The 11,321-nt window shown below is 39.8% G+C and overlaps 1 protein-coding gene across 2 annotated transcripts; it reads left to right on the top strand.

Moving 5' to 3' along the window:
* The first annotated feature begins 46 nt into the window (after positions 1-46).
* On the top strand, positions 47-9,648 carry LOC128544122 (evC complex member EVC). Of its 2 annotated transcripts, none has more exons than XM_053514096.1 (21): positions 47-121; positions 1,867-2,026; positions 2,363-2,461; positions 2,566-2,655; positions 3,123-3,301; positions 4,155-4,239; positions 4,326-4,391; positions 5,332-5,460; positions 5,564-5,710; positions 5,988-6,204; positions 6,301-6,443; positions 6,613-6,711; positions 6,796-7,008; positions 7,447-7,556; positions 7,792-7,921; positions 8,001-8,159; positions 8,563-8,698; positions 8,822-8,924; positions 9,157-9,262; positions 9,375-9,456; positions 9,567-9,648. In XM_053514096.1, the coding sequence occupies exons 2-21, from the start codon at positions 1,868-1,870 to the stop codon at positions 9,572-9,574; spliced, it is 2,460 nt and encodes an 819-aa protein (XP_053370071.1). In that variant the 5' UTR covers positions 47-121; position 1,867; the 3' UTR covers positions 9,575-9,648. The 2 variants fall into 2 exon arrangements, with proteins under 2 accessions (XP_053370071.1, XP_053370070.1); XM_053514095.1 differs by lacking the exon at positions 47-121 and adding an exon at positions 1,069-1,167.
* The last annotated feature ends 1,673 nt before the right edge of the window (positions 9,649-11,321 follow it).

The raw sequence follows: 11,321 nt of genomic DNA, 5'->3' as shown, positions 1-11,321 counted from the left end.
CTGCGAGAAGGAACAATCCTATTGGACGAAAGTGGATTCTGTTTGCTGGAAGAAAAGAGGAGTCATCCCGAATCCGTGTGCGCGCGATGATGTTGGTTTACTGATCACACACACACACACAGTAAGTATGCTGCGAAAGTGTAACACATGTTTACGTGTTGTAGGTAAAATATCTATATGCACTTTTATATGCATTTTTATGAAAAAGTGTTGTATTCCAGAGCAAACTTTATGCGCATGTGCAGAGCGCCATTTTAAACATCAAAGCGAACACACTGTTGCCGTGACCCGTTACGAAGTTACCATAGCAACGAAAGCTCGGCGAGTCGAATATGAGAAAAGTCATCTTTGTTTTACAATTTTTTTTATGTGTTAAAGGAAAATTCCAGCGTAAAGTACATTAACTGTGTTCATACTGTAATATATGCTGTGGGTTTAATAAGTGCAGTGCTAATATTTTGGTTTGTGGTGTTAAAGGATTTAGGAAAGTTTAAGGTTGTGTTGTCACAGAAGGGCATTGCTGTAATTGGTCATTGGGAGCAATACTGATCACAGAGAAGTCTGTATGTAGTGGTGGTGTGTGATGTTGGTTACAGATTGTTGTTGTGTGTGTTGAATACAGTCTAGCTTTAACTAGTGCTTCGTAATTTTCTTCCATACTGTAAACCACATTGGTCAGTGATTGGTCATTGGGAGCATCGAGGATCACTAATTTGTCTTTTTATCAACAATACACACTTTAATGGTCCTTTAAAAAGGGACGGCTTTTGCTTCGATTACAGCCGTGGCATTGTTTTGATAAACTAATGCGATGTCACATCATTTTTTGATTTGTATTTGACCAGAGTTGCATCGACTTCTTTTTAACATTGTATTAATGATGGAAAATTTGGACTTTAATGGAAAATTAAATGGAAAAATTTCCATTAATGGAAAAACCTGGTCATTATATTAAGGTCGTCAGATGCCCTCATTTTCAGCTCATAACATTGCTAAAGCACTTCATCTGATTCTCTGCTTATACTGACATCACCCTGGAACAGGGCAAATCTGGGTTCATCATCATTTCTTTCCCTTAAGGCTACACAGCTGTTTATTCCCAATCCTGTAAGTTTTCTTCGCATTGGGCGTGTGTAAATGCTCTTACTTTCACAATTAAACATAACCGTGAGTTCTACTGTTGTTTTATTTTTTACATGATTCGAGGTCATTAATGATTAAGTGATCTTCCATCAGGCTCATTTAGGATGTCTTTCTGACCACATTTCTTCCTCGAAGGTCATGTTGTACCACTATTCTTTTAGGTTTTAATAATTTTAGTAGTTTCAGCAATCTCTGTAGTTGTTTTCATTTCTTGATGTAGGCCAATAATTTGACCCTTCTAAAACATAGTAACATCTTTGCCACAACCACAGAATATGACTTCTGCCATGGTTGTTTAGGAAATGAGTTGCAAAAGTTGGCAACATTGGTTACAATGGCATTTAAACAGAAGAAAAATGTGTAATCTGTCTCAAACATAAGCGAGTTATGTAAGGTTAGGTTTGAGGCAGAAAGACTGGAAATCCCACATCGCCTTGCTATAGATCAGGGGTATTTAACTAACATTTTGTGAAAGTTTAATTTATTAAATTTCCATCCCTATAATTGTCTCAAATATGAGTTCAAATGTGTCTTAAAATTCAGAAGTATGGTTTGATTGAAGCACTACCATTTACCATCTCTGCTATAGATCATTGACCTCATTATTTATTTCATTTCAGTAAATCAAAATCAACACTGCCTTTATTGTTTAATTGCATCATCTGACTTTTGTCCTGTTTTACAGAAAATGTATGTTGGAGTAAAATGTGTTTGTGTGTGTAGGATGGAGTGCTCGGGCGATGTGCTGCTTCGCCAAGCAGAGTGTGTGTCTCTGCACTCGGGAGTGTTGTTGGGAAGTGTGTGTTTAGGACTGCTACTGGGAATGATAGCCGCCGTACTTGTACACACACTGCTTTTCAAACCCTACTGTCTGTCTGCAAAGGTCTCTCACATTTACATCATTTCTGTGCTGGGAATAATTCATGGGGAAAGTGTATGATGAAGGCGTTGACAGATGTTAGTTCTGCAATCCTGTTCTGTGTGTAGAAGCAAAATGTTGACGTTAACTTGCTTATAAAATAAAGTTTACATTTATGATTTTATGAAACTAATTTATCAAATCAAATAAAAATATTGAATACTTTTCCTATAAGAAAGTTCCAATACTGTAGAAGAAACTACAGTATTACCACATTGGAATTCTCCCACGTTAGAAATGCATTTTAATAAAATAGTGTGTTTAAATTTTCCTGTGAATTAAAGTTTGCATCCTGTGTAGTCTAAAGGTGATCCGTGGAGCCTTATTGATGTGGACGAGAGAGACGATGAAACAGAGCAGGATGTCATGGTGGAAAGGAACACAGAGGCTGCAGAAACAGTTTGTACACACACACACACCTACACACACAAGCTTCTGTACAAATAGAACATTGTAACATTTAAATATTTCCTTTATCATTTCTCTCTCTGCTGGTCTTTCAGGTGAGCTGCACAGACAGCCCTGTGATCAATGACGTCAGTGCGTTTGCGCTGAAGGCGCGCGTGGTCTATCCTATTAATCAGAGATACAGAGTAAGATCAGACAATTGTTTTTTTATTTATCATCTAATCCTCTTATTTTCTCTTTAAGTACACTGAATGGATTACAAAGTTTAAATTACATAGAATATTATCTTGTTAAATTGATACGATTATAGATTTGTCCAGAAGCTGTTGTTCAGCTTGTTAGCAATATTATATATATACATTTTATAAAAATGAGCTAAGGACAGGATTTCTCCTGTGTTAATTATATAATGTACATGATTGCCTGGACAAGATTTTGTGAAAAAGTGGCATCCCCAGGCTTCCATACATATTTTCATTAAACAATAGTTGATCCAGTGATCAAAATGCAAGAAGCATTCAAAACAAACCAGGACTTGTGATAAAATTTCTTGTGAGTGAAATGTCAATCAAAAAGATTGACATGTACAGACTTAAATCGTATGGCTCGTAAAGCTAATCTACATGTCTTATATGCATTATCTGATTGTTAGCCTTTAGCAGATGGAGCCTCGGATCCCTCACCCCATGACTCCGCCTCCTCGTCTTCTGATTGGCCCGGCGAGAGTGGAGACGAGGACGAGAGCGTTTCATCTAGTCCCAGCCACAAAAGACATACGGACCTTACGTTCAGGAGAGCCCAACACTATGTACACACACTGTCCTACCCTGAGTGAGTACACAACACGGCTGGACAATGTAACTATATACGGTCAATATTGTGATCAATCAATAATCATTTTCAATTTTCAATACCTTTTCATTGTCTTATTAGAAATCAGCAACAACTTTGTAGTTTTTATACATTTTCAACATAGAGTATTTTTATATAATATACACCACTGCTATAACCCTGAACATTTCTTTACAAAATGATATCATGATATACTGTATGATGTATCATGAGATTTTTTTTTTCCAACCCTTATATACATAGTAAAAAAAGAGTACTACTGTGGGTGTTCAAGTCAACCTGGGGCTTTTGCTTGTGCAGAATAACAGAACGTAGTTATAAGAGTAAAATCTCATTTTATTTCTCTTTATAATCACTTGCTACACTAATGTACTTATCCCATCGTTTCAGTAGTACTTGTATACCATCAAGATAAAAATATTTCTCAGTATGCCTGAACCATGTTTGGGGTGCCTGCTTCACTATGACTCTGGCCCCCCAGGAACTCCTTTAATGGGCCAAATGGCTTGGAGTGAGGTCAGGACCATACAGGAGTTCCACTCGCTGGAGGTCCATGGGAGCGACTGCACTGGGCTCTGAGCCACCTTGGCTGGGGGTTCATCATTCAAGGACGTACAACCTTCTTCAAAACATTTGCATAATTCAAAAGTTTTTCATGTCACATCACCATACCGTGCTTAAAGTCTTCTGTAAACGTCAGTTGGTTGTACACCTTCATTTAAGAAACAACAAGTCCCAGTTTGACTCGAACACCACTGGTTGTATGGATGGAGCTGTTTCTGAAGGTGTGCGTGCATGTGTGTGTGTGTGTGTGTGTGTGTGTGTGTATTAGAGATGAGAGGAGACTCAGTCTGCTGTGTGTGACGCTGCAAAACCTCCAGCACCATATGGCTCAGTTACAGAAGCAACAGTGGGGAGTAGGTTTTGTGTATCTCTTACACTCACATACACACACACTCACTATAAGCTAATCCATTATTTTTATTTATTTATTTTATTTCAGATTTTCCTGCAGATTGTACAAGCTCTGTTTAGTACAGACAGTAGATTCATACAGCAGCAGGAGAAGGTGCGTATGTGTTGTGTGTAAGACTGATGGACACCTAGGACACTGAGAACATCCTCATCATTTTCTAGTTGGTGACCTTGTATACACCTTGTATTGCCGTACCTGTGTACACTTGTGTATTTACACTCACTGGTACAGTCGATGACAAAAAACTGTCTGCATTTCAGAAGTTGGGCTCGTCCCCTTACTTCCATTAAAAGGAACTCTTAATGCTTTAGCATACTCGGACATTTTGGACAATTTCATGCTCCCAACTTTGTGGGAACAGTTTGGGGACGGTTCCAACATAACCGCGCACCAGTGTTACATGTTGGTGTAAAACCTGTTCCAACATAGCCGCGCACCAGTGCACAAAGCAAGGTCCATAAAGACATGGACGAGCGAGTTTGGTGAGGAAGAACTTGACTGGCCTGCACAAAGTCCTGACCTCAAGCTGATAAAACACCTTTGGGATGGATTAGAGCGGGGAGACTGAGACCTTCTCGTCCAACGTCAGTGTCTGACCTCACAAATGTGCTTAGGGAGGAATGATCAAAAACTACCATAAATACACTACTAAACCTTGTGGAAAGCCTTCCCAGAAGAGTTGAAGCTGTTATAGCTGCAAAGGGGATGGGCCGACATCATATTAACCCCTTTTTAAACCCTTAAACCCTTGAATTAAGAATTGGATGTTACTCGATGTTACTTGAGTTCATACTGTATGCATGTGAAGGCAATATACAGTATATATACAGTATATCTGTGGGGTCGTTCTGCTTCTAACAATGTTGCCCACAGTGGGCATTGATGGTACTGCAGATGGGCCAAATGTGTTCATATAATTCTTAACAGTTCTCCATACACATCTGAGACCTTACTAATATTTGTGTTGTTGCTGTTGTTTAAGCATGTACAAGAACAAGAGAATGACTTGTTAACTCACGGTCACTCTGGGCAGGAATTAGAGAAGCTAAAAAGGGAATCATCTTCTGGATCGCTGAGATCCAAGATGGGGTCGGAGCCCATCTGTTCCATGGAAGAAGTAGAAACAGCAGGAAGACAGACACTGGAATGCGCACTACATACGGTAACTGGACAGACATTCATACACTTGTGTCGACACAAAGTGAGAGCTTAAGCTTACAGATAACAGAGTGTTATGTTCTGGGTGTGTGTATGCGACCGTGCAGGCTCTGAGCTTTGCTCAACAGTTAGAGCGACTTTGTCAACATCCTGAGTGCTGCGAGCCGAATGATGCCCCACGGGAGGTGACACTCATCAAGTGCCTGCTGCTGGTGGAAAAGCAGATGAAAGAAATTCCTTATCACATTATTCAGGTTTGAAAATCTCTCTCTCTCTCACACACACACACACACACACACACACACACACACAAAGAACACCGTTAGAAGTATAGACAGCCTGATGTTTTAAATAGTGATGTTAGTTAAAGCAACCAAGAGACTGATATGCACATATTTCAGTTAGACTGTACAAATTAAAGCACATAAAAGACAGAGTGTACGAATTAAGAGGCAGACATTCTGAAGAGACAAAGAAAAAAAGGTAGACTTGCCCTTTGACCATCGCTCTCTCTCTTTTTCTTCCCTCCAGACTCTGTGGGACAGGCAGCAGTGGTGGGAGGAGTTATCTGGTTGGCTAAGAATTAGGACTGCTTTAATGAGACAGGAGGCGGAGCTTATAATACAGCTCACCAGCCAATCAGTGGAGGAGCTGACGGCTGACGGACAGCTGGACTTTGATAACATGGAGAAGTTGATCAGTGAGCTGCAGAGTGTGATGAGTGATGAGCTACAGCGCTGCACTGAACGTATGCTTACACACACACACACACACACACACACAGCATTCAACACACTTGTAGTCAAACAGTTATAACACGTCGAGTTTGTGTGCATATGTGTAGAGCTTACAGAGCACACCCTGCAGCTGGCCAGCGATCACTGTGGGAAGACAGACATCAGGATAAGGAAGATGATAAAGGCTCAGAACAGAGAGAGTCACATGATCCAGTCACATGATCATCAAGATGCTCAGCAGGTTGCCAGGGTAACGGCATATCCCATGCATAGTTTGTTTGTTTATCTGTAAATTGACATGCCCAGCTCCTCCTACTTACTATTTAGTTAAAAAAGTACAAGAACCTTTTTTTGCTTTCGGAGACGAAATTGGAAATGGAAAGCCCCTCCCACTGATGATGTCATTGTCTGTCTCTCAGCTGATGGCAGAGCTGACGTCGAAACACTGGACGCAGAGACAAGAGTATGAGCTACAGCAAGACAGAAAAGTGTCCGATGCTGTGTGTGAAGTGTGGAAGGTGAGTGAGAGTACATCTGATGTCATCCTCCAGGCTTTAAAACGTCTAAAGCAAATTTAAAGTGTATGTGCGTTTGTGTTTCAGAAAGTCTTTTGTCAATTTTCGGAAAGCGTCAGGAGGTTGTGGCGTGAGTGTGTTGTCAGCATGCTTACTACAAGCTCCGCCCTTTCTGAGGAGCACTGCTGTAATCTAGTGAACAACATGGAAGTTACCTGGACCAATCAGATGCAACAAAAGCAAAGCCACGCCCAGCAGCAGCTGCAGATGCTCAGAGAGCATCTTGAGCAAAGCAATCAGGTTTGTTTAAGAGTGTGGGGGAGGTGAGGTAGAGGTGGGTATAGTATGGGTATACTAAACTTGAGTAAAAGTAAAGTTTCTTTAGGGCACATGGTGCTCAAGTATAAGTAAAAGTACAGACATACTCACCTTTAAATTTACTTTAGTACCAAAAGAAGATTGGTATTAGTCTATAGTAGCCTTTTTCTTAGTAAAAAACAGAAAGACTTTCTCTTTTTCTCGGTGGCAAAATTCCTGTTGAAATACTGCACAGCAATGTGGTTAGGTAACATAACGCCACGCAGAAATGTAGTTAAGTAAAAGTACAGATATTTGCTGTACCAATGAGCAGAGTAAAAGTAAAAAGTATCCTTTAATAAAACTACTCAAGTGCTTACGTACATGTACTCAGTTACGTTATATCGCAACATTCATTCATATTTATCTTTCTCTTTGCAGATTTGGGCTGAACAGGAAGCATTAGCTACCGCTGCACTTCATCACCTAGGCAACCAGAACATGAAGGTTACCGTAGCAGTGATTACCAGGCAGAAAGACTTAAGGGACAGGTGAGAGTGTTCATGTTCCTTATAACACCACCCCGACATGTATCTATGCTTTTATTTATCTGACCTTTAACTCCACCCTTCATTTATTTGGCCCACCTCTTTTTCTTTATCATCACTTCTTTTACAGTCTGTCCTTAAACATCGACTAGTTTGTCCATGTTGTGTCCATTTCACCTGTGGCACAACAAGATAGCACATCAAAAAATACTCTAAAGCTGCTGTTTGTTTCTTTCAGTGTTGCAGTGATTGAAGGAAAACAGCGCCTCCTGCTGTCAGACATCCAGCACCATTTGGCAGCTCAACACTTCTATAACGCAACCCTGAGAGAGATGACGACTACACAGTGCTCACACATAGACACACAGGTAAATAACTGGGATACACACATAACACTTCCATACACCCCTAATACACCTAAATGAATAAACCTCTGTGTTTGGTTAGAGCCTTCACCAGGAGCTCCTCTCAGACCTCGAAACAGCCTTGGAACGCCTACGAGGCCACGCCCAGTTTTTAATCAGCCACGCCCTCGCCCGCAGCGTTCGACAGGGATTGGTCGAATCAGTGCGGTCGGACAAAACAGCAGTTGATGATGGACAAAAGGTGAGCCAATAATAAGAGAAATTACAGCATCTTTATAATAATATTTTCAAATTCAAATTTTATTTGTCACATACACAGTCATACACAGTACGATATGCAGTGAAATGCTTGGACAACTGCTCGGGACCTAAGAATAAAAGAATATGAGTAGGAAATAAATATGAAAATTAATATAAAGGGTAAGTTTAACTAGGGAAGAATAAAATAAAAATATACAAATAAAAGTTACAAATAAAATAACTACACAAAAATACACAATATAGAAAATATATGAAAAAAAACAATAAGAGCAGCCGAATAAATGGTAATAAAATAATTTTTATAATATTATTAATAATAATAATAATGAATATAAATTTGTATACAGTACATTCTTAACTGTATCTGTATTTTTTCTTCACAGGACCAGCTGATGAGGATACTGTTGGACAGTGGGTGTGTATCGCGTGACTCTCTTTTCACTCTTGTAATGAACTACTGCTCTCACCTGCACACGGTCGTCACGGCAACGCAGCTCTTCCCACCTCAAGAGCACTTACGTACGCATTGTTAATCTTCATTATACACAATCTCTGTACCTATCGCTATTGTGTATGAGAACGTTTTATATGTATATATATATATATTTGTTTGTGTGTGTGCGTGTGTGTGTGTGTGCACAGAGTTGAGAGAAAGATGGCAAAAGACAGCAGAGTATGTAAGATGTCTACAGCGGGAGCTCAGCCACTGGGCTAGGAAACCACACTCAACTGAGTTTTACAGGAGGTACAACTACACACACACACACACACACACACATACCAAAGGTTTCGATTTTAAAGAGGGATTTGGGGTGTAAGTGAACTGCCTCTGTAAATCCCATCTACTTCACACAGTCTATTTTCACTAAATATAATTGTTTCGGTTGTTTTTAGTTGGCTGTGATAGAAAAGTTAGAAAGGGAAAGTCAATGTGTGTTTGTGTGTGTTTGTGTGTGTGTGTGTGTGTGTGTGTGTAGAGTTGCACAGCAGAAGGAACATTTTCTTTCTCACTGCGAGGAGGAGTGTGTGTGTGACAGGGTGGACCTGCAGCATCAAACCCAAACAATTAGTCATGAGCTTCAGGTGAGATATCACACATACAGTACACACACACACACACACACACACACACACACACACACACACACACACACACACACACACTGCAAATGAAAAAATTATGTTGTATGTTTAGAAAGAAGAAGAGAGTTTCCTGTCTCGACTGGCAGCTCTAACAAGAGTTCCTGTGACAAACGCACAATCAAACAGACATACAGGTCAGAAACACACACATACAAAATCACATCTTATACACACACAGCAATCTCTGACAATCATTTTTGCTACATCAGTCTTATTTTTGCATTTTTCTCTCACTTTCCCTCAGGAGACTGATACGTAACGCCCCAAGGAGAGACGCTGTAGTCTTTACCATGTTTCATCTTTTTAAATAAATTTTTTTTAACACCTTTATGTCTCTTATGTCTCTTTCACACAAATGCATGCAAAATTATGTGTATGTTCAAAAGACATTTAAGTCTGTGAAGATTCTCAGTCATCCAGGTGAGAAAGGTGAGTCATGTCAGCCAGTGTCTGCATTTCTAACAATCAGAGGTGACGATGTCCTATTTTTTTTTTTCTCCTTTAAACATGACCTAAAATCTTTATTAGATCAGGAGAATACGCGAAGGCGGCACGGTGGCGTAGTGGTTAGCACTGTCACCCTGCACCTCCATGGTCCGGGTTCGATTCCAGTTTCTGTGTGCATGGAGTTTGCATGTTCTCCCTGTGCTTGGTGGGTTTCCTCCGGGTTCTCCGGTTTCCTCCCACAGTGCAAAGACATGTAAGTTAGTATAATTGGTGTTCTTAAATTGCCTGTAGTGTGTGTATGTATGTGTGTGTGCCCTGCGATTGATTGGTGTCCTGTCCAGGGTGTATCCTGCCTCGTGCCCTAAGTCTCCTGGGATAGGTCCAGGTCCTCGCGACCAGAGGTGTCAAGTAACGAAGTACAAATACTTTTTGGGTATCTATACTTTACTGGAGTAATTATTTTTCAGCCGACTTTTTACTTCTACTCCTTACATTTTCACGCAATTATCTGTACTTTCTACTCCTTACATTTTAAAAATAGCCTCGTTACTCCTATTTTATGTCAGCTTGTTATTCAAAAAACAAACATCCAGATGAAGTGAATTTGATTGTGGTTGGATGAGAAGTATAATATAAACATACCATTCCGACACCCTATTGATTGGTACGCGATCCATCGCACCTGCACATGACGTCACATCACACACTCCAGCAATTATGTTTGAATAAAATAGCATTTTTTTAAGGTTGTGAAAAGTAGACGAAGATGTCCGTGATAGAGACTCAAGGTTCGAGGTAAGTGTCACAACCAAGCACCAGCGAGGAAGGTAATATCACCAGGAAGGTAACAGGAATGATATATAATTTTATTTTTTGATTAATCACTTGGATTAATCATTCATTCTGACAGCACTAATGTTTATTGTAGACAACCATACAAGGGTAATTGTTACTAAGCCTGCCCTGGGTACACTAATGTTCTTGTATGTTGCCCTCACAGATTCCTGCAGCTAAGCTTGGATGTACATTTAAAGTTTGACTTTTTGCACCATCTGCAACTAGTTATCATATCTTCTCCTCCATAAAACATGTTAATGCTCAGTAGTACACATATAAGGATATTTAATGTATTTGCATTGTACTAAAATGCATTCTTTTTCAATTGCCATATACAGTATCCCAAATCACTATGGGCGTTAAAAAAATACAACAAAAAAAACTTTTTTTATGAGGTGTTAGTGCAGTATATAGGCCTGTGGCACAGCCTAAGCTTTTATCCTTAATGCTTTTTTCCCCCTTATGTTACTTTTACTTTTATACTTTAAGTAGTTTTAAAACCAGTACTTTTACACTTTTACTTGAGTAAAAAGCTTGAGTTGATACTTCAACTTCTAAAGAAGTCTTTTTAAACCCTAGGATCTATACTTTCACCCAAGTAATGAATGTGAATACTTTAGACACCACTGCTCGCGACACTGAATACAGGATTAAGCGGTAATGACGGTGAGTGAGTGAGCGAGACTACATGAGGAAATCAGCACCCCTAGTGGTC

The sequence above is a fragment of the Clarias gariepinus genome, chromosome 16, assembly GCF_024256425.1.
Source record: "Clarias gariepinus isolate MV-2021 ecotype Netherlands chromosome 16, CGAR_prim_01v2, whole genome shotgun sequence".
NCBI classification, from domain to species: Eukaryota; Metazoa; Chordata; class Actinopteri; order Siluriformes; family Clariidae; genus Clarias; species Clarias gariepinus.
This window is presented reverse-complemented; position numbering and strand designations above follow the sequence as displayed.